At 35.9% G+C, this 23,823-nt stretch overlaps 1 protein-coding gene across 1 annotated transcript; it reads right to left on the bottom strand.

Moving 5' to 3' along the window:
• Positions 1–802: 802 nt before the first annotated feature.
• LOC120346761 (uncharacterized) lies at positions 803–16,886 on the bottom strand. The gene is made up of 18 exons (XM_039416577.2): positions 16,767–16,886; positions 15,863–16,054; positions 14,980–15,082; positions 14,169–14,308; positions 13,638–13,795; positions 12,860–13,028; positions 12,121–12,147; positions 11,142–11,336; positions 9,805–9,987; positions 8,650–8,844; positions 6,921–7,094; positions 6,046–6,240; positions 5,416–5,598; positions 4,851–5,078; positions 3,991–4,120; positions 3,425–3,570; positions 2,286–2,446; positions 803–1,930 (listed from the first exon to the last, which is right to left on the bottom strand). Exons 1-18 carry the CDS (start codon positions 16,807–16,809, stop codon positions 1,769–1,771), a joined length of 2,784 nt encoding a protein of 927 aa, XP_039272511.2. The 5' UTR covers positions 16,810–16,886; the 3' UTR covers positions 803–1,768.
• Between the last annotated feature and the right edge of the window lie 6,937 nt (positions 16,887–23,823).

Here is a 23,823-nt window from a genome sequence, read left to right as displayed (position 1 = left end):
GACGTCAACGCACAAAATAAAGCGAAAACATTAGAGCTCACAGAAATTTTTGAAATCAATAAATTTTAGCCTGCTATAGAAAAATACAATCTTTACCCACTGAAAATTTTAAAGCAATTGGTCTAGCTCAGATGTCGGCAACCTACGGCCCGCGGGCCGGATCCGACCCGCGGAGCACTATGATCCGGCCCGCGACGCTTCACCAAATTATAGTAACAAAACAGCCGTTTTGACGAATACATTCTTTAGACTAAATTATATTATAACCTAACAATTATATATTTCACAATTACTCGTTTAATGAGCATATAATTTAATCATAATTAAGCTAATGGCAACAAAACGCAGAAAAGTTGATGCTAAGTGCAAAGGGTTCAATGGCTCTGAAAATATTCAAATGAAATTTCATGAGATGCAATGAGGAAATAAATCTATATTCTATTCGAGAGATGTATCACTGCATGATTTTTATTATAAAAAGTACCATCCATTCGATTTTTCAACTTTCTGAAAATATGTCGGCCCGCCAAAGACTTGAAATCTTAATTTTGGCCCGCGAGCGACAAAAGGTTGCCGACCCCTGATCTAGCTTGTGGGAACCGAACAACAACAACAACATAACCATTTGCCTAAAGTTTTATATATATCACAACCCAGAACACACCATGAACCCTCTCTTCATATGCTTACTTTAACCCTTTGCCTAAAGTAAAATATAGTAATAAATCCCACTTCAAATGATTACCTGACAAATTGCTCAACGTTTCATATGTATCTCGACCCAGAACAAACACACAAATCACATTTTTTATACGTTTTATTGCAGTATTCTCCGTATAAAAAATAATTCTGTGTACTTTTTAATATCGAATACACAAATAATAATAGAAATAAATGTCGTTTCTTTGTCTTATAAAATATCATATGGTTTTAAACAGGGTTTGTATTATACTAACCACACAGTTGAAAATGTAAACAATAAACATCGCAACAAAGCTATACTAAAGCAACTAAAGTCCATACTAAAAATTATTGCATGTAAGGGGCACATATATGGCTAAGTATAAGCAAAGAACGTATATGTTGTCGTGAAGAACAAAGACAATTGATCCTATAAGTAAACAGATCAAATGTGTTAATTAGTAAATCAAACCCTATATATTTGCCACGAAAATCCACCAGATCCAAATCATGGAATCTAAATATTCTATTGGGCATAAACACTGTAAATATAAAATAATCAGCTTGGTATCATAGACAAAAACGCAAGATTTTAAAAACCGTTTTCCCTTCTTCTTTTCACGAAATAGTAAAGACTGAGTAGTCTGGACTTCACTGTGGGAACAATGATATAAATATTGGAAGACACAGTAAAATTGACGTCATAATAAAGGTGAGGTCACATATCAATAAAAATGACATCATATTAAAGGTGAGGTCACATAACACTAAAAATGACGTCATAATAAAGGTGAGGTCACATAACAATAAATTGACGTCATAATATAAAAACGAGATCATATTACAAGTGAAATAAAAAGCATATCTTTATATGAGCCTTTAGGGATACATGATACTGTTTATATTTTCCTGAGGGAGTATTTCATGCGTTCTCTCCCAATAGGAATATAGAAAAACAAGCACCAAAGTTAAATTTCAACCTCATTTTCACCTGCTTAGGTTTTTTTTGTCAATAATACCAAGTCTATAAGCATAATAATAATGATGGATTTTCATGGGAAACCCAAAGTCCGTCACCAGTCTTCGTCTACTTTCCTTCACATGTATTAGAGCAGAACTTGCTAAGGACTTTATCTATCAATTCTTTTGTAAGACCCTCCATATCACTGATTATTATCTTATTGTCTTCAGTTCCAGCGATTATGTCAACTGTTTCACCAACTTTCGGGCCAATCGCAAGTGCGAAAGTCTGAAAATTAAAAAAAAAAATCAATCACAAAACATCTTTGGAAAAAATTATGGGTGGGGTTACTAAGAACTACTAAAGCTATATGAATGACGTCAATGCTTTTTTTTCGGTATGGAATTTGCCACTCCAGAAGTGTGTGTACCAATATGGAGATAACTAATTTTGTTCGCTCACTTCACATCAGTGACCCAGGTATTAGTGCCCATTGAAATAAAAAGCACACTCACTCAGACGTACTTATCTCTGGGCAAAGTTTTCCTATCTTATATTTCTATTATTTTTTGTTACATCAATTTCCAGTGGTTTCAGATATTTTCATATCAGTTGTAAAGAAACTTAAAAGAATGGTAATTACATCAACTCCTCCATCTCTAATGGCTTTTATCTCCGCCGGAAGATCCTTAACGTCAGTGGCTGCTCCATCAGTCACCACTAGAATTGCGTCTGAAACACCTTTTCTTCCGGTTGGCAAAACCCACTTGCGGACGTATTTAATAGCCGCTGCAGTGGCTGTTTCTGAAAAAGAAGTTTTTACCATTATTGAAACGAAGTGGACATATGAGTCGATTTGTTATGTTTAATTGTTGATGGCAGTTCTATTTAAATTAAGATTCTTGCTGCACACTAACACAAATGTATTTCCGGAACGTATCATCTGATCGTGGTCAGACTTCTTCAGACAAGCATTTTACAACTGTGGAAGAAACGCAATTGCATACACATAAATAATGGTATCAAATGTTGGGTCTGTTTTCGATAAAGAGAAATAACTAATATTGGGACAGTGCCAGAACAATACAAAAGCAACACAAAAATTTGGATCATAATCATTGAATATTTTCCGCTGCCAGAGTTTTTCTTGTTGTTGTGGTTGGTATTGTGAGAAAATCACTTTTGTCATTACCTACTGGGTAAATTGCTTTGAATATTTCAATGATTAAAGATTGCTTTTGTGGATAAAAGCCTATTACTTTGATTTATTTAAAAGTTGTTGTGGGATCTTTATCCCATTTCAAGTCATCAAAATTAAAAAATGCGCACCGTGTGACGGTTTTGCAATAATTATACCCATTATAAGTATTTGTAAAAGTCAAAATATAAAAAAATAGAGGTGGATTTTACTGTAGAAACTTGTAAAGGCAGGAATAGAGGTTAAAAAAACTCTGGCAAAAGAAAACACTACAACTAGGGCTGAGCATTTCTTAATACTAATGTTTTCAGAATCGAATCGAATCTCGAATACTTGGAAGATGTCTAATTGTACTTGTCCACACACTCAGTGTCCACACATAATAATAACCATGCCTCATCAATGACTTGCTGGTAAGATAATAGTCAGCTTCACAAAAAGATTGTTGAATTCACTTTAATTCAAGATGGCGGCGATTCAAAATTATTGTCTAAACCGATTCTAATAATTTTGAATTTGATTCGATCCTAATATTCGAGTCTACAGCCACTAAGCCCTCCACAGCAAAAGCTTGATATACTCACTTCCGCCAGGTCCATCGAAACCTAGGATAGCTTTCTTAATCCCTGCTTTGTTTCCAATATATTTATCGAGTAAAATTGTGTCTTCTTTTACAACCTTAGTGTTGAATCTTACAACACCAAAATGGAATCCATCTCCCTTGAATCCACTTCAAAACAAAAATAGCAATTTAGCAGTGTTCCCCAGGCCCATTTTCATGAATATAAATTTTTTTTAAAAATATCGATGCAAACAACGAATCGTCGGCTAAAATAAATATGTAATTCTCCACATTTAAATATAATGTGCATAGCAATCCACATGTATGTCATACTAATCCTTCCGAATGAGCATTCGTGAGTATTATTACTTATGCCCTTTGGTACACTAGATTTGTTTTTGTAAATAACTGTTTAATTATTCATAATTCCATAGTGAGCTTCCGGACCAGTAACCAAGTCTATTATCTGTAACTGGCCCATTCCAAAAAAAAATTGCCCACATCTGCGCTATAGAAAATAATAATAAATAGGACACCTATGTACACTATTGCTCAAAAGCTCGTATCAAATAGTATAGTTAAACTCACTCAATCAAATCGACAAGGAAGTCTTTCATTTTCGAATAATAGTCGGGACCGTTTTTTCCGAGTGGGTTAATTGATCCCGAAGAATCCATGACGATTACGAGATCCATTTTGGCATCTTTGTCACATGTCACTGGAAACATTAAATTTATTTTTTTATTAATGCCATGACGACAACAAATGGCTGTAGCGAATTGGTAAAATAATGTTGGTTAGTGTGTGCAATTTGACTACAATAGAATAGTTTGAAGTTTTATTTCATTGCATTGGATGATATATTTTCTGAAGTTCAGCACGGAACGCTATTTTGCAAAATGCTTTGTATTTCATATGAGAAAAAAGTTTTGAGATAGAAGTTTTTTGCGATATTCAAGGACTGATAAAGAATAGAAACAGGTTAGGTTGATAAAATGCTACAAATTTAAACTTGGATTTTGTAACCGCGTCGTTCTCAATTTGGCGTTTTCACACCGCCATTCGAAAGCGAAGTAGCCATTTTAGAATGTCCAAAATATTCACCATAGCATATTGCCTTAAACGGGGATGGCTACAATATGGTGGCAGAAAATGTGTTCTTGGCGACATGTTGGTCTAAGAATTATCGACAGTAAAGTACTATATCAGTAATTAAAGACAGTGACTAATATATTTTCAGATCTTATATTTTTTTTATTTTGGATTCATTTAGATTTGTTAGATTTTTTAAGGTCAGCCTTCATTCAATTTCACGATAAATGAATATTTATTATAAAACATGAACGAAGTTCAAAACTACGCCGTTCAAACTCAAACTATAGTTGGGAGAAAAGTTTCGCTAATTTCGTTACTTATTACTAAATCTAACTTTTAATGATAAACGGTACCTTTTCCGCAGCACGGTAATTGGTTTGTCCAATGTAACTCTGTCTTTAAACCGACTTCAGTACTGACTACACTAGCGTTGCACATTGTGTAATTTTTCCATCCTGGAATCATAACGTAGCCATCGTCGCATTTAAAATCGCATCTGGTTCCTTCAACGAATTTTGTCTTTGGTTTGCAAGTCATCTTTCCGTTCTCAAATTCATTCCATTTCTCGCATTCACTTGGTTCTACAGGAAATGAACAGTTTAGTGTTAACTTAGTGGTCTCCTACCCCCCCCCCCCCCCCACTAAAATTTCAAACACCCACCTCCTCGCTAAGTTGGACGTGTGTCCTTACACAAATTTTCTCTCTTGCTAATTTTTACATGTGTCCCTACACCAAATATCAACCACCCTCGAAACTGGACAGATGAACTGAGCTTTCTTCTAATTTTTACATCTTTAGTTCTAAACAAGGTTCTCTTCAAGCATCCACTGATTTAAGTCAATGACCCGGGACTTCCTAACACTAGTATTATCAAATTTTTACACGCGCATAAAATACGGTAAAAATTGTTCACTTACCTCCACAAGTTGGGGGCTTAGCACTCCATGTTCCATCAGCCTCGCATATCGCATTTTTCTGTCCTTTCATATTAAAACCATCGTCGCATTCGAAGTCGCAAACGGCTCCTTCAATTAATGATTTGTCCGGTTTGTCGCATTTGACTGTACCGTGGTCTATTGTTTCGGGTTTTTCGCAAGTTCCTGTTCAGTAAACAAAAGTGATTAATATGTATGAATATTTATTTGTAAATATTGTTCAATATGTTAGTATAGAATTTTTGAACAATGACACAAAAGACAATTCATTGGATTCATTGGGAGGTGGTTTCGAAATTTATAATTGCCAAGTCAGACCGTAGCAGCTGGTGAGTCTTCAAGGGTCTTGGTGGTCTAAAAAGAGTTTTGAGCTACGAAAAAATTCTATGTATGATAAAGACTTTTTTTCACATTCCAAAAAGGTACTACCGTAGTGTGTGTACCAGGTTAAGGTTATTGCATATTTTGATTCCAATTTTCCCTTTTTTATTTCTATTACGAGTTCGGAAACTGTCTGTGCTAGCCGAGTGAATACACCTCCTGTCGAAATTAGTTACCTTCATATTGGTACACACATGGAGTGCCATTTGTTACACCGATAATCTTACTTACTTTTGCACGTTGGTGCCTTGTGGCTCCATTCTACGACACCTCTAGCTGTTTCTTCACAGACTGTATTCTCTGAGCCAATTAGCTTATGTCCACTCTTACATTTGTATTGACAGATTGTTCCGGCGGTTGCAACGACGTTATCGCAATCAACAAATCCATCTACTGGTTTCGGTGGGGGGTGTGGCGTGCATTTTGCTGTTGTATAAATATTGCGAGAATTAAAATTGTGAAATTTAAGACAAAATGGTGAATGTTGAAATTTCAAAATTAATTTATTCCAGAATAGTACATGAAAGTAAGTAAGCTGGTATAGAGTTGTAATTTGATGCAATATTAACCAAAATATTTCGAAAAATTGTTACAGAAGTTGAAAAACAAAATTTCTCAAAACAACTCTTTCGAATTTTCTTCATTTTAGGTTTTAAGTCTTGATATGAAGCTTACACGAAACTCATTTCATGTTCATTATTCGCCTTTTGTTTCCTATTAGACGTGTGTCTTGGATATGCCGATTCGGTGATTTAGCGAGTGTTAGAACATTTATTCGAAGTTTCGCTTGATTAAGACGTCTTTATCCGTCGCTACGATAGAGTGAGGACCGCCAAAAAAAAGGGGTGGGATCAACCTCAAGCCAGTAATATAGCGTGGAATTTAACACGTTGTATTCTATCCGAGCTATTATTATATGTTGAGGTATACTGTTATCTATCTCAAACTATTACTATAGAGCGAGTTGTACCGCTTTTATTTCCCATTTCTAATGGATAACACTTGAATTTGTCAAAATTGGAAAGATCCTCATGCTCAAAAAGTAGTATCACTATGTCTACTGTTACAGGGCCTTATATGTAGTTGACGTATAAAAAATATCTCACGTATGCATTTTGGTTCTTTTTCACTCCACGTTCCAGCCTTTTCGCAAATCGTCTTTGGTTTTCCAACCATTTCGTATCCTTCCTCACATTTAAACTCGCATTTCGATCCCACGATTAATTTATCGTCACATTTGATGGTACCATAGGTTGGAGGATCTGGCTTCTTGCATTTTTCTGTTATATAAGATTTTAAGTCAGCGTTTCTTGTAGTTAAATTGTACTCGACCTAATTAAAGGTTAGAACTGTCTCGAGACATTTAAATAAATGTTTCAACAGAAACTCGGCTACCGATTCCAGTTGAAGAGAGAATTTTTATTTTTTTTCAATATTTTTATCGTCATCGAAAGTCTGAAATTCAGACTCAGTCTAGGAGTAACACCAAATTTTGGACTCCAACCTTCACCTCCAGAGTTTAAAAACACGAACTCCGAACTCGAACTTCGGATGTAGTGAAAATACACCAAACTACAGATCCGACTTAGTATCCCAGGTTTTGACTAATATAGTGTCGAGTCGATTTGTACCTAAGACTGGGCATTTTGAATTGAATCGAATTGTAAATTTGAATTTCGAAATTAATTTCGAATCTCCGCCATCTTGTTTGTTGTATGGCGGTTTCTATATTTTCATTAATTTATTTATCTGGAGGATCCATTGCATTAAGAAGCCACATACAATTATATATCTTCCAAGTATTCGAGCTTTGATTATATTTCAAAAAAAATATTCGGTTTTATTCTGAAATCATCAGATGTTCTAAAATTCCAAGCCATACTTGTAACTCGAATTTTTTAAATTATTTGAATTTTACTCTAGACTTAAATCTGCTGTGACTCGCTCGACTGTGACTCGCTTCGACCCTGGGCTTTAAGGCATGTGCCGTATATAATAATAAGGATTTTTTGTACAAAGCCACCACCACCAATTCAAAATGTAAAATTTGAGAAAAGCACCCCCGCCATGTTTTTAAAACAACAGGGTCAAAGTAGGGGTTACGAATGATTTAAAAAAAAAATGAACCTCGAATGTAATCTGCATTTCTAACCCTAACTGAATAATTACTAATTTGCTATTTTTAATTGTTGATGGAATATTTATTTAGCGGGGTCTCGGTACAAAAGATACGATATTAACTATTCTATGAAATTCACGAGTCTTGTTGCACAACTAACACAAATATTCAAGCTTGCTATGGCCAAGTTAAGACTTCCTAATATATACATCAAAGTTAGTATGTAGCAAGACTTTAAATCAGGGGTGTGCAACCTTCAATTCAAGAAGGCCAGATTTTAAATAACTGGGTGGAACCGCTGGCCGTACCTTTATCGAACATAGGTTTTATAATAGCTGTAGGCACAAAAAAGTTTAACGTCGTAGACATAATGAATAATTGCACATAGGTAGGAGCTTTGCAACGCAAAATAATTAAAATTATTTAAATATACTAGATTAAACTAAATTGAAGACTCGCATTGCGGGCCGCACACAATTCAAAATTCGCACTTCTCCGCGGGCCACACATTTTTTCTTTGTGGGCCGCATTTTGCCCCCGGGCCGCAGGTTGCAAACCTCTGCTCTAAATCATTTGGGGTAGTTATTTTCACTCTTGCACAGCATCATAGTATTACACGCATACGAATTCACTGATAAAAAAGCATAGAAGGAAAAGAAGTAGTCGGTAGTTTAGGACCCAATCGATATTGATAAATGTAATCTTTTTTCACTTACTGGTACATGTTGGTGCCTTATGGCTCCATTCAGCTTTTCCACTGGAAATTTTCTTGCAGATTGTTTTCTCTGATCCCTGGAGCGAGTATCCAACCTTACAAGCAAAATCACAACGAGTTCCGATTATTGCTTTTTCGTTGTTGCATTCAACTTCGCCATTGATTGGTCCTGGTGGTGGGTGTGGCTTGCAAAGAGCTGCGTAAAAAAAGTTTGGTTAGGATATAAAACCTCACTATCTGATTCGTATACTATTTTAGACCTTTTAAGTCTGTATTAAAAAGCCAAATATATATAAGCGCAGCAAATTAAATGACGCCCTAGAAGTATGTGTACCAATATGGAGGTAGCTAATTTTGTTTGTCCGCTTAACATAAAGTTGTGTAGAGAGACTGAAGCCCATAAGTAGGGCATATAATCAATTGGCTAACACATATATTCCCGGAATTCGTAAAAGAATTAAAAATAGGGAAAATCGGAATAAATTATGGCCTTATTGAATACCGCAATAAATACTGCAATGTAGCTGAAACTTATCCAATTCGTTTTAATATTCCAGTACTGTTGTTTTAAACCTTTTTGTTGGGATAGATCCTTGATGAGACATTTCAGAGAATCAAGAAACCCCTGCGCAAATTTTATATGTATATTTGATTTATATACAATATGTCATTCAAAAAAATGCGAAATTACAATATGACGCGGAACGCTAGAGTGTCTTTCACGTAACACTTGTGAATTCACTCATTATTTGACTATTTACACCCGTTTATTTGATTATAATGTCGTTGTTCAAAATGTCGCAGAACAGGTATCGATGGCGTCGATTTGTGAAGAGTGTCACGGCAGGTCAGCAATGACAATCCCTTTTCGGAGAGAGATTTGATTAAATTTAAACAACTATACATATAATATTAATATATACTTTCGGATATGATTGTAAATTTGTAGAAACGCCTTGCGTTGAAGTTAGAGTTGGGATTAAGAATGATTCAAATATAGGAATTTTCAGCGAAATTTGCATTCTTAACCCGAACTCTAACTGAATATTTACTAATTTTCTTAATTTGAGCGTTGGCGGGGACTTTGTACAAAAGATCTCACATTAAAAAAATAAAATATCTATAAGGTCTCACATAGGGTAAATACTTCACTTACGTTCGCATTTTGGTGCCTTTTCTGACCATGTTCCGTCTCTTTCGCACTCGGTTTCTCTTTTCCCCACAACTTGATATCCTTCGTTACATTTGAATGTGCAAGATGAACCGACAATTAGTTTGTTGTCCAAGTTACTGCATTTTACGGTACCGTAGGTTGGCGGAGGAGGCTTTTTGCATTTTTCTGTAGGAAGAAATAATACGGTGTTTGGATTGAATACGTTGTATTAGTGTGAGTCGACTTGTTTTGAAGAGAAAAATATATTTAAAATGAATATAAGTATTTTGTTCGATTCCGTTGTCTATTGGTAATAGATTCAGTCGCTCGTTCAGTCGTGAAACGCGCATGCGATAAAATGATTCATTGTATAAATATAAAATCAAAAACAATTCTGACAGCGTATTATAAAGATAATTACAACCTTACAATAGAAGAAAAGGCAAAGCGTTCTATTTTGAACAAGTTACGTTGATCAATATATACAAGTTGTCGATAAAGTCCTGTTACAATTTCAATTTTGTTATAAAGTCAGTTCTCAATAAGTCTTAACCAGGTGTGTTTTTTTAATCAGTAATTGATTGAGTATTTTTCCTTCATTTAATACATCCGTGAGAGCCAAAACAATATATGATATCTACAAAATTTCTTTGCAATTTTCTTTTTTTCTTTATAGACTTTATAGACTCCATATATTAGGATGACTACAACTGTACAATACACAAAAAGGGCATGGCGTTCTAAGACAATATTTGCAAAACAACGTTTTCAACATTGTGATTTCCTATTATTTATGTTTGATTTTAATATTAATTTTTATTGAAAATTTTGAAGCTTTTGCTAAGGAAAAGGTTATTTGAAAGCTCTGATTTTTGGCTGATTGCTGTTACGATGTTGGCGTCAATTTAAAGTTTCTATTGTTAGAAGGACTGTTTTGTTGTGATTCCACATTGTCCGTCTAGGTTAAATAAGGCGGTGGGCAATGAGTTTTAACCCGATTATAAATAGGTCTATTCTTTAATGGTCGACCATGCTACAAAGCAAAATTAGTATGCTTTTGGATCTCCAGAAGTATGTGCACCAAGAAGGCGCACAACCTGAACATAGTATGTTTACCAGGTTAGGGTTCAGGCTGTGCGCCATCTTGGTGCAGATACTTCTGAAGCGTACTTTTTTTTAAAAGACATAGTTATTTACGTTTAGTCAGTTGCCACCTTCCCAGTTGTTCGTAAAATATCACCAAACAGTTGCAAAAACGTGGAAAAATTGTGAAACGTTTAGCAAGGTATATTAGAGCGCGGTATTTTCACTATTGGGAATAAATTACCAGGTTGACTTACTGACACATTTCTTGGCTTCTTGGCTCCATCTTGCACCTCCCTTTCCATCTTCTTCACAGACTGCGTCCTCGGGTCCTTCGAGCTGAGAGTCTGGTTTGCAAACGAAGTCACATTTCGTTCCAATGTCTGCGGTATCGCTATCGCAATTTACAGAACCTCCAGTCGGCGGTGGGGGTGGGTTAGGATCACATTTGGCTGTGAAAATAAATAATTCATATAAATATAAGTTTGATAAATCTTGACTGTCCCATTCAGAGGTGTAGCCAGGAGATTTTGGGGGTCGGAACCCCTACTCTTTCGAACTGTAAAAAAAAGGATTTTTCTTGTCATGCATAGCAATTTTTAAACGCTTTTTAGACCAGTTTTGAAAATTCACGTTTCTAGCGAACTAACTAGGCAAATAGAAACTTCAGACTTTCTGACTTCCCTTCCTGTCGGGAGAGCCCAAAGAATAATTGACTCGACTAGAATGCAACTCGATTCACCATTTATCAAAATCTTGAAGTCACTTAAATAACTCCAACTCATCATCAACACAAGTCAGTGGTTGACTCGATATAACCTCAGGGATTAGAGAGTATCGCCCAACATTAGTTTATTCTATAAATTCTCACGTTTCTCATGATAGGGGCTTCATTAATTTTATTGAATAATCTTTGAGTACTGGTTGAAACCCTGCCCCACCCCAATTCCATGCTTTGTTTCCATTTAATCATTATTATTCAATGCAAAGATTGCTTGATTACAAGATTATTTTGGATCACAATCTATCTAATTCCGAATTGCCATAATCTTCTCAATTATTTCCAAATAATGTAAATAATTATAACTTTGAATGATTGTGTATAATTGTACCCAAAAGTTTCAGTGATCTATGACGCTTTCCACGAAAGCTATGTTGTCTCTGAAATATGTTCCAAACGACCTGGTAATTGGTAGACCCTGCATTTCAATATTCAATTAACAATCTTATACTCACGTGGTGGCGGTGGCGTAGTTGGTGGATCTGTTAATTAAAAAAATAATTAATTAATTAAAAATTCTAATAATTCTGAAATCTTTGTGTAACGTTGGTAAAGCAAATCGAACGCTTTATGTCAGGGGTGTGCATCCTTTAATACAAGAGGGTCAGGTAGAAATAACTTGGTGAAACCGAAATATATCTGTTGGCATTATAAATTCGTATACATACTAGGTATAGGCTTCGCAACGCAAAGCGATTAGAATTACCCGCACATATCAGATTAAATTAAAAACTAATTTCGCTGCACCTCATTCAAAACTAGCATTTCTCCGCGGGCCGCACAATTTTTCCTCGAGGGACGCATTTGGCCCGCGGGCCACAAGTTGCACACCCCTGCTCAATGTGATACAGAAACAACAAAAATAGCAGGTTTTAATTAAAGAGGTTTTGCAATGTAATTTAATATGTACTAACTGAGAATTGCCCACTATTGGATGTTCTATAGTCCTTTGAATTTTAGTTTTATATTGCTATAAGTTATAGTGTAATTTTGAACATTTTCACCTTATATAATAGGGACGCGGTCAAATGCTGACTCGCTATGACCTATAGCAGTGATCAAACGTAATACAGATGCAACTTTGACTTTCTAAATAATCTCACATAAGCTTTTTTGATATTTCTGTGACGAAGTCCACAGTCCCCCGGTTGGGAGCTGCTGCTTCCCAAAATAAAGATATCATAATCTACTCACAATGAGGACATGAGAATTTACAGATTTTCCCAACGATTCGGCCTCTCAATTCCTCTTTGAGCGATTCCATTCCTTTGACTTCGATGACGTTATCAGGGTTGCCAGTTATTTCTTCTAGTTGCTTAATGGATAACGGTTCTCCAGGCTGTTTGATTCCAAGTGCGATAATCTTGAAAATGAAGAGGGAAATATTAATTTATTTATTTGCAATTACTGTCGATGTACCTACTGAACAAATAAGTTTATGCCCAAAGATTTTTTTCGAAGAACTTCAATTGTGTGGAAATCCCTATACATCATGGGTGTTTTTCTGACCATTTGACAAGAGCTGCTCGATGTATCTTATTAATGAATTGATCGGTATTGATCATAGCGCAGCTTTACGCCACAGTTCTCGAAAGTTACAGTAACTCTGCTAACTTTAGTGGTCGTCGATAAGTAGATCAGAAATCAAGCTTTTGTATGTCTGATTGATTGAGTGCTCGGGACCTTGCTTTTAGGCAATTTTTTATTAAAAAAATAGTGGTTTTCCTCTTTCCCTAACTGTATTAGACATGGAAGTTTAAAAATATCGTTATCTAATCTGTCACATTCATGGAATTTTGTTTCAAATTATTCAAGACCCTTAAAAACGACATTGTTCGCGGTGGCCTAGCAGTTTTAAAGTCTGATCTTGTTGGCATCGTCATTGAAGTTTCTCATGCATAAAACTTGTTTTAAGTGGAAAGCGTGAAAACATAGCATAAAAGCATAAAAAGTTATAAACATCTTTCAATACCTCAACTTTTTGTTTTCTGAGTAATCTTGCCGCTTTCTTGACTGAATCTGTCGCGTCTCCATCCGTTATTACCCAGACCATGTCGGGCACTTTGTCTCTGTTGTGGTGTCTCAGCATTGCCGTCCTTGTGTAGGTGAGAGCAGCTCCAAGAGCAGTTTCTGTGAGGTTGAATAATAGGTTGGGTATTTGTTTTCAACAACCGTTTCACGCCTTCACTAAAAGCAAAGCTTAACTACACGTGGCCTTGTGGTTCAACATTTGGGCTTTTCTGATTGGCACCGTAGGTCAAAAATTTCCAATTCAGATTCCATGTCCAGCTTATCGCACAGGGTCTATTTAACCGAGTTGGTCCCTATAATTATTTGATGAGCATCTCTTATGAAGATATTAAGCGGAAATGTGGCTTAAATAAATACTTTTTAATAGAAATGTATTGTAGAGCATAATTCTAAAACAGTCTACTCAAAAATTAATGTGAAATATAAAATTGCAGTTTGCACACCCCTGTTCAAGTAATGGATACGAACTTACTTCCTCCTGGACCCGGAAGTAGCTCAACCTTTTCCACCATATCATTTATGCCATACTCTCCAAACAGTATTTTGTTTCTGGTGTCCACATTTGTTGCAAATCGGACAGCTGAGAATTGAACCTTGTCGTCTTCAAAAGATCTGGAAATTTTAAATTAATTTTGTTACATATTTCTAGAGTGACAGTGGTTCTCAACCTTTATTCTTCTGTGGCCCACTTTTGTGGCACAAAAACATATCTGTGGCACACTACTTTTCTCATGCGAGGGAAAAACTACAAGAAAAACAAAAATTTTTTTTTTTTCAAAGATAGACACTTCAACGTTTATAATTAAAAAGAGAATTACCAGGGCTTCATTATTTTAAAATAAAATTTTGTCTTGCGCACATACAATACCCCAAACGGCAAGGGACATACCTGCTTAGGTAAAAATTGAGTAGACTTTGATATGAACTAAACGCGTGTTTTGAGAATTATTTCTTACCGATAGGTCTGGCCGCTAGTCCAGAGTAGAGGTAAGATCGTGCCCAAAAATTCCAGCCCAACCCGACCCAGGCCCTTGCGTATTAAACCCGACTCGACCCGAGCCCGACTAATAAACTAACTTTGCAGGCCCGAGACCGAAGCAAACCTGAAATTTCACAATTTATTTAGGAGTTCTTTGAATTGTCATTGCAAAAGTTTGGTACAATCTATGTCGTGTTGATGAGGCAACTTCTATTTTTTTCAGACCACGGTCTCTCGTGGCCGAAACGCCTCATTTAAAATAAAAGAAAGCGCCGTGTAGGGAAAATGATCACACCAAACTCACCCAATAACGTTTGCTATGAAGTGCTTCATTTTTCCGTAGTCGGTTCTCGTGATTGAACCAGAAGAATCGACAACAATCACAATATCAGCGGCTTTGTCGCACTCTGAGAATTATGAACAAATATATATATACAGAGGGCAGTCGGATAGGTGCTCCCGAAGTATGCGAACCAAGATGGCGGACATCGGAACGTAGAATGGGTAACAGGTTAGGGTTAGGCTATAATTTTTTTCCAATTTTCCTTATTTTAGTCCTATTATCAGTTCGAAGACTAGCCAAGAGCCTCCCGTAGTATTTATACCTAAAATTATGGCCTAACCCTAACCTAGTACACATATTACATTCCGATGTCCGCCATCTTGGTTCGCATACTTCGGGAGCCCCTTCGGATATAGTGTATTGAACTGAGCGCCTTCCGCATTATCTATCGTATTTTACGGGACATAAGGCTGCTGGGCTACGGAACATTTTCAAATGAGCCACAAACATATCAAAATTAACGAGAGTTGTTGATAAATTAGTTAAACTTCGATTGTAGTAGCAATGAATGATAATGCTGTACTAAGCTACTAAATAGTAATGCTTGTATTAATTATGTTTTGTTATGTTTTCTTTTTTCCCTTGATTATAAAGTTAATAGGCCTCAGAGTTTTTGTGCAACGGAAGTGCGCCACAAGAGAAAAAAGGTTGAGAACCACTGGTCTAGACAATAAAGCACTATCCGACCATACTGATTGATTTTTGAGAAATTGCGCCCAATGGTGTATAAAATACGTTACATTCTATGTCGGACGCGTTATCACCGAGATAGTATTAAAGCAAAAAATATGAACAACATATTCAGGAATAGGGCTACACACCTCAGGTAGAAAATTAAACTTACTTTGACAGCATGGAAATTTCTTGTCCCATTCTCCAGTTGGCAAGCATGTAACAATCGAATTCATAGGACGCACAAGCTCGTATTTATCATCCGTGCATCTTAATTCACACGAGGACCCGACAGCGCCATCGTAAGAAGTGCAAGTCACCTCACCATGAGGCAAAACAGTCATTGGCTCGAAGCATTCCTTCCCTAAAAAATCGAATTTAAAGATATGTTAATGTGCTATTTTCCTCAACAAATGAAGTTGTCAGATTTGTTTCGGATGAAAATCCGTGTTCTAACGAAAAATACAATTGATAGCCAAAAGAGGGATAAACTGAAATTAGTAATTAATTGTCAAGTTCAAACCGTGACAGCTAGCGAGTCCGACCGAAAGTCGGGAAATGTGGGTTTTCAGAAATATTGAGATTCTGAAAGCGTTTCGGGCTACGGAAATTGCTATTTATATGGCTACACATCGAACTCAAATTCATTCAAATTAATAAAGGGTTATTACAAACCGAAAAAACAAAACTCGAAAAGTTGCTTGGAAAAAATTAGAGAAACTTGTTTTTTCATTAAAAGCTGAAAACTTTTATTTAAATACTTCAAACTGTTCGCATCAGCTTCCTCCGTGATATTTTCAAAATAAATTTTTTTTTTTAAATTATAACATAAATGATGTACAATTGCTAAGAAAAAAGGGTGAAAGATTAAAATCAGGTCAAATCAGGTTTATCAGAAACGAAGTTAAAATTATCTGATAACGGAATTTAGAAGCAAATATTTACCCTCTCAACTAATGAAATGAAACTATTGAAAACTGTTGAATCGGGGTTATCGTTTCATTCGGGGCAAATATTGAAAACATTGTGTAAAAGTCAAGGGCAAACAAAATATATAAAGACAGCAAAAAACTAACCTGCAACAGTTAACGCCAGACCGAGTAAAAGAAGAATTCTCATCGTTGACTTTAGTCGAAAGATGACTTCAACTTTTCAGAATCCAAGACAAAACGTGATTTTCCACGTTCTTGCAAAATATTCCTTCTATTCGGTATATATAGACCTAAATCAGCGTTTAAAGCGCTACACTCTTCCTTTATTAGCGTGTTATTCACAAACATTTGCGCATCAGGAACTTAATAGCGTGGGATAGCAACGATTACGCTCTATTAGTTCTTGGAATTCATTTGAAAAATCATTCCGATTCCCGATATAGTATGAGTATAGCTATAGGTTTTTATTACAATACGGATTTCATTTCATAAAGCGCCTTTTGCTTTAAAAATGTCACAATCATCCTCTGGTATATAATAATATGCAAGTATACATAGTATATAAGAATCCATAAATCCATTTATCTTTCTATATTGGTTACTTTCCGTTGTGTAGTATCTGCTTTTATTTTCACGTATTGTTACAATCATAAGTGATTATTTTAGTATTTCAAAGAAAAATCAAGCAAGGAAGAGTTGACCTTTTGCCTTTATTTCTTTGGTCTATAATCTATATATTTAAAAACTTCCGGTGCAATTATTTTAATTTACATGACATTCGATATGATTCTCTTATTTACATGACATTCTATACAATTATTATTCACACGCCATTTGTGTATACAGTGTATATAATTGGAAATCTTCAGCCAATGGAACAGTGCCAGGTTAGGGGCGTAAATACGCAGAAGACGTGAATAGGCTTCGTAATTAAAAGTATCAAAAATAAACTAACAATAATAAATCAAAGTCGAACTTCACGAACGCGATTCCCAACAATTCTCGGCAAGCTAATGCCAGACAATAAACATCCATATAACGCGTTGTTAATTAAAACTTGTAAATATAGCAAATAAAGCAACTCGTTGGAAATTGTTCGCGTCAATACTCCGTCAAATGTGGCAACGCCTGTTTAGAAAAAGAATCTCCGATAACAGCGTTGCTCTGATGCTTTAAAGTAGCGGAAGTATCTTTTTTCGCATTTTAATGTTTAACGACCTCGATTCCCCTTTAACGACCTCGATTCAACCTTTTAAAACGGGTGGGCCCAAAGTAGGTTTGCAGTTAATATTATGAACAAATAATGAGGTAAATCTGAACCAACATTTATCCTTTTTTGTATATCAGGCTTTCATATTTGTACTAGGAGAGGAAAGCCTACGGAACGACTTGGTCATGCGCAGAAACATGATCTTTTATGTGACCGTTTATGTGTCCAGGGGTCTTATGAAAAAAGCGTTAGGCAAAACTGTGATCGCACGGTAAAATCGCATAGTGTAATGAATAAAGTATGGAATGCTGAACGGAATGCCGGAAAGGATATTTTGTACGAAGCCCCCTAAAACTAATGCAAAAATGCCAGATTCAAGAAACCCCGCCCGCCACGGTTTAAAATAAATAATTTGTAATTATCTAGTTAGTATGAGGGCGGTAAATAATTTGAAAATTTTAATTCCCAGCAAAGTCTGGGTTACTAACCTTAATCCTTACCGGATAATTACTAATTATTTTTTTTTTGCGTTGATGGGCTGTTTTTACGGCTGGGTGTACAAAAGATCTCCCGAGTGTTCTTCAAGACAAGATTTTACTATACAGATTACAGTCTTTGCTCATGCAAGGCGTTTTTAAGAGCGAATAAATACGACCTTTAGAAAAAAGTTTAATCAACGCGATTCCTAGAATCTTAGCAAACTGATGCGAAACAATGAACATTCATATAACGCGCTATTATTTGATGATACAACTCGTCGAAAATTGTTCCCGTCAATACTCCTTCAAATGTGGCAACGCTTGTTTAGGAAAAGAATCTCCGATAACATTGTGTTGCTTTAATAATTTAAAGTAGCTGAAATATTTTTTTTCGCATTATATTGTTTAACGACCTCGATTCCCCTTTTTAAAACGGGTGGGCCGAAAGTAGGTTTACAGTTAATAATATGAACAAATAATGAGATAAATCTGAACCAACATTTATCTCTCTCTGTATACCAGGCTTTCATATTTGTACCAGGAGAGGAAAGCCTATGGGAAGACTTGGTCATACGTAGAAACATGATCTTTTATGTGACTCTTTATGTATCCAGTGGTCTTATGAAAAAAGCGTCATGCAAAACTGTGATCGCCCGTTAAAATCGCAGTTTCAAATCTTATGCCATAGTGTAGTGAATAAAGTATGAAATGCTGAACCGAATGCCGAAAGGGATATTATGTACGAAGCCCCCGACAACTCATTCAAAAATGCCAGATTCAAGAAACCCCGCCCGCCACGTTTTGAAATAAATACTTTGTAATTGTCCAGTCAGTATTAGGGGAAAAAATGATTTGAAAATTTGAATTTTCAGCTCAATCTGACTTTACTAACACAAACTGACTAATTTTGTCATTTTGAGCGTTGGGAGTTTTTCACGGCGCGGGCTTTGTACAAAAGATCCGCCGATTGTCTTTCAAGAAAAGATTCGACTATTTAGATATCAGCGAGATACCTCGTTCAGAGCAAAAGACGCATGCCTTTACGACAGGGGTGGCAACCTTTTGCCGCTCGCAAGCTAAAATTAAGGGTTGCAAATCATTGGCGGACAGCACATATTTTTAGAAAGTTGAAAATCAAACAGATGATACTTGATATTGGTGATATTGTATAATAAAAATCAAGCAGTGATACATCTCTCGAATAAAATATAGATTTTTTTCCTCATTGCATTGCATCTGAAAAAATTCATTTTAATATTTTCGGTGCCATTATACCCTTTGCATTTAGCATCAACTTTTTTACGTTTGGTTGCCATTTGTCTAATTATAATTAAATTATTGGCTCATTGAACGAGAAATTGTGAATTTTATACTTGTTGGATTAAAATATAATTTAGTCTTACATTAAATTCTGTTACTTAAAGAATATAATCGACAAAACAGATGTTTTGTTACTATAATTCACTAAAGCATCGCGGGCCGAATCCGGCCCGCGGGCCGTGGGTTGTCGGCCCCTGCTCTACGGCCTATGAATTTTTTTTTTCATTATTGCGATTCCTAAGAATTTCAGCAAAATGATGCCAAACAATAAACATCCATATAGCGCGTTGTTAATCAAAGCTCAGAAGAAATAAGGCAACTCGTCGGAAATTGTTCGCGTCAATACACAATACAATACGGCAACGCTAGTTTAGGAAAAGAATCTCCAATAACATCGTGTTGCTTGAAAGTAGCTGAAGAATTTTTTTGCATTTTATCGTTTAACGACCTCAAATCCCATTTTCAAAAACAGCATACAATTAATATACAGCAGGGTGGGCCCAAAGTAAGTTTACAGTTAATAATAAAGACAGGGTAATTCTGACCAAACTTTTGGCCATATAAACAACTTCAGGCGTCTAGCTCATCACTCACTCAGGCGTCACTCATAAAATAGGAGTGTTGAAAAGGGCCACACTGAATGACTTGGGCGGTCGGATTGTGGCCCGCGAGCCCTTGTTACACACCCCTCAAGTAGGGATTAAAGCGTTGAACTTAACTACGATGGCATCGCACGTTCAAATGCCGAACCAAATGCTGAATGAAATCTTTTGCACAAAACCCCGCCACTAAAGCAAAAATGCTAGATTCAAGAAAACACGCCGCCACGTTTTGATAAAAAGTTTAGTAAATACGCAGTTCGTGTTAGAGCGAGGAAAGATTTGAAAATTTTAAGTTCCATCACAATATGCATTACTGCCCTAACCTTAACTGCGTAATTAGTATTTTTTTTTAATTTATGCGTCAGCAGGTGTTTTTTTATAGCTTTGTAAAAAAGATCTGGCGAATGTCTTCCAAGAAAATATTCGACTCTGTATATATTAGTGGTTGTTTGTACAGGTCTTTGTTCAGAGAGAAAGACGTATGCCTCTACGATTTATAAAAAAAATCTGATCAACGCGATTCCTAAGAATCTTAGCAAACTGATGCCAAACAATAAACATCCCTATAACGCGTTGTTAATTAAACTTTTAACTTTGAAATAAAGCAACTCGTCGGATATTGTTCGAGTGAATACACAATACAAATATGTCAACGCTCATTTAGGAAGAGAATCTCCAATAACATCGTGTTGCTTTAATGTTTTAAAGTCGCTTAAATATCTTTTTCTCTTTATGGAACGACCTCGATTCCCCTTATTAAATATCAGCGTCGGTTATCGCAGACAAATAATAGAGTAACTCTAACCCTACTGTTGGCGCAATCTTCACGTAACCGCCAGTCTGTTTCGGCTTCCTCCACCACCAAGTCCATACATCTGAAACAAATAACTGGCTAAATAATTTCATACCCGACATGGAATGATATTCGGACAAGAGGCCGTGGTTAGCCGTAGGATTAAGATGTCTTATCGCCTTCCCTTCAAGTTTTAGCTGGGACCGATGAATTCAGGTTTCGTTTTCGTGTTTAGCGCATCTGTTCGCCTTATTGTTTATGTCTGTTAAGTTTCTTTTTAGTTGATTTATGCTGTTTTTATTAAGTCGCAGACGGACATTGTGATATTCTGATTTGATCGCATCAGGTCGCGTCAAATCAGGTCGGTCGCATCAGGTCGCGGAGCTACCTAGTGACCTGCTTCACGTTAAATGCTTCCTCTGCCTGAATTAATACAGAACACCCATGTAAATCGTTAATAAAAGACTGTGAAGGCGCATATGCCGAAAATTATTCGCGTCAATAGTTTTTCAAATGTGGCACCGCTTACTTAGGAAATAATATCTATGCGTTACTAATTACAGCATTAGCCGTCGCTTTAATCGGAATTTAAATCGGTTTAATCCTTTTGTAAATCATTGTTGCTCGAACTCAGTTATCCTTGCTTCGGGAAACGAAGCCAATATTTTGCATTTTGTCGAGAAAACATCAGGCGTAATTCTTCTGAAATTCTACATCCATTCGGTACAACTATTCTCAAATTTTCTATGACATTCGTTAAAAGTATCCTAAAATTTCCATTCGATCTAATCATTCTGACATTTTCTGTGGCATTCGGTGCAGTTCTTCTGCACCCTTTAAAATTCTATTTGACATTCGGTACAATCCTTCGTGAAATTTCACATAACATTCGATACAATTCTTTCAATATTCTATATGACATTCGGTGCACTTCTTCTAAATTATATGACTTTTGGTAAAAATTTTCTAAAACTCTATATGACATTCTTTCAAACTTGTATATGACTTTCGGTGTTATGATTTTGAAATCCTTTATTATGACATTCGGTACAATGCTCGAAATTTTATTATTATCACATCATTCTTGACGCCTTTGTAACACAGAATACCAATTCACATACAAGTAAGCAAAATAGTTCAGAAGTGTGATACACCATATATGTATATATATATATATATAATAACAAGGTAGCCCCAAAAAAAACTTGATTGAATTCAAATTAAGACGGAAGAAGTGATGATCCTGTTATGTGATTGTATTTTTCCGTGTGTTGTCTTCCCAATTGTTACTTATCGATTTTAATCGGTAAGTATGTTCATAGGTATTTGTCTGTCTGTATGTCTGTTAGATGCACGCGATATCTCACGAAAGTGAGATTGAATCTGCTCCAGATTTTGCATGTGCATTCATCTTATCTCGGACCAAAAGCCTATTGATTTATGTCGTATAATTAGCGAGTTATTAATTAATTAGTGATGGTACACAAGGTGTCACTATGGAGTAAGAGCTCTGTTTTGGGGATCCCCTAACTTTTGATCGATAAGTCTTCGGCCTCCGACCGATATTCTCGTTTTTATCTTAATTGCTGCTTGGATTGAGCGTTATGATTGCTTCGATTGGTTCCGCGAGACCTAAAAAAGGCACAAAGTTATCATTAGGATAAACAATTCAGATCTTTGACAAAGTAAAAATGAATATTTCATCTCAAACCTACCTCGCGATCGCTTCACGCGGATTGCTTCCTCGGCGCAAGCCATATACACAACAACTTTGTTTAGCGTTAATAAAAGACTGTCAAGCCGCACATACCGGAAATTATTGTGATAGATAGTCCTAGATTGATGGAAATTTTGTGAATACTCATACAAGCTTGAACCACGCAAGCTTTAAAGTGGAAAATGCGAATGATCCATTTTTGTAAAAATAAATTTATAAGTTTCATTTTTTAGGATCATCCTGCGGTAGTTTCAATAACTCTTGTTATTCATAATCTCCCGCTACAGGATAAGCGTCCGTAACTTCTAAGTGAGTACGCGTGACTTTTCCTCAGAAAATTTTTTCCTAAAGTATTCTGATATTAAATTTCAACTTCGTCATGCCTATAAATAGATAAATACTTTGATATTCGTCGTTGTGTTGTTGTTTGTGTACCATTGGAAGGCCACCAAAATTCCAGACAATGCTGAATAGAGGACATTAAAGTTTTATATGACCAAGATGCTATTTTTGTCATTCAAATATTGACTCCTCTAGAAGGCTATTCATTGGACTCCCATCTAGATAATAAGTTGTGGTAGGGGTGGATATATAGTCATATCGTCAAATGAATCGTCACCTCCGCATGACACACTGGGCAATCATATATAAAACAAGAAAGCTATGCTCAAATATATGGGGACATTACGCTAAAATTCACTGTGGTACGGTAAATTATCAGCAGGCTTGACCACGGAACGCTGACAGGTGGCATGGTCGCATGGTGGCAAGGTCGCATGTGGAAAATTCTGATGACGTCATAGCTTAAAATAAAAACGAACCCCATAAAGCTCACAGGAATATTTGAAATTTATAAAAGTAATAGCCTTATAGAAAAAAAATTCATCTTCAACTACTGATAATTTCAACGCAATTGGTCAAGTAATCAAAAAGAAAAGCGACTTTTTAAATGTCGAATTAGGAAAGACATAGATAGGCCTTCTTTGTTAGAGGGCTATTTCTCGCTGTCATGGAGACAGCGGGTCTTCTTTTTGTATTTATCAATTATTAACTTGCATGGCAAACAATTCATGTAATAAT

This window comes from Styela clava, chromosome 8 (assembly GCF_964204865.1).
Source record: "Styela clava chromosome 8, kaStyClav1.hap1.2, whole genome shotgun sequence".
NCBI lineage: Eukaryota > Metazoa > Chordata > Ascidiacea > Stolidobranchia > Styelidae > Styela > Styela clava.
The sequence above is the reverse complement of the archived record's forward strand: the minus strand, read 5'-3'. Positions and strand labels throughout refer to the sequence as shown.

Coding starts and splice junctions, on each gene's coding strand:
- LOC120346761 (XM_039416577.2), bottom strand. CDS start 16,809: ATGAGAATTCTTCTTTTACTCGGTCTGGCGTTAACTGTTGCAG. Junction 9,988..11,141: donor AGAAGCCAAGAAATGTGTCA/GTAAGTCAACCT, acceptor TTCTTCCTACAG/AAAAATGCAAAAAGCCTCCT. Junction 7,095..8,649: donor TAAGGCACCAACATGTACCA/GTAAGTGAAAAA, acceptor CTTATATAACAG/AAAAATGCAAGAAGCCAGAT.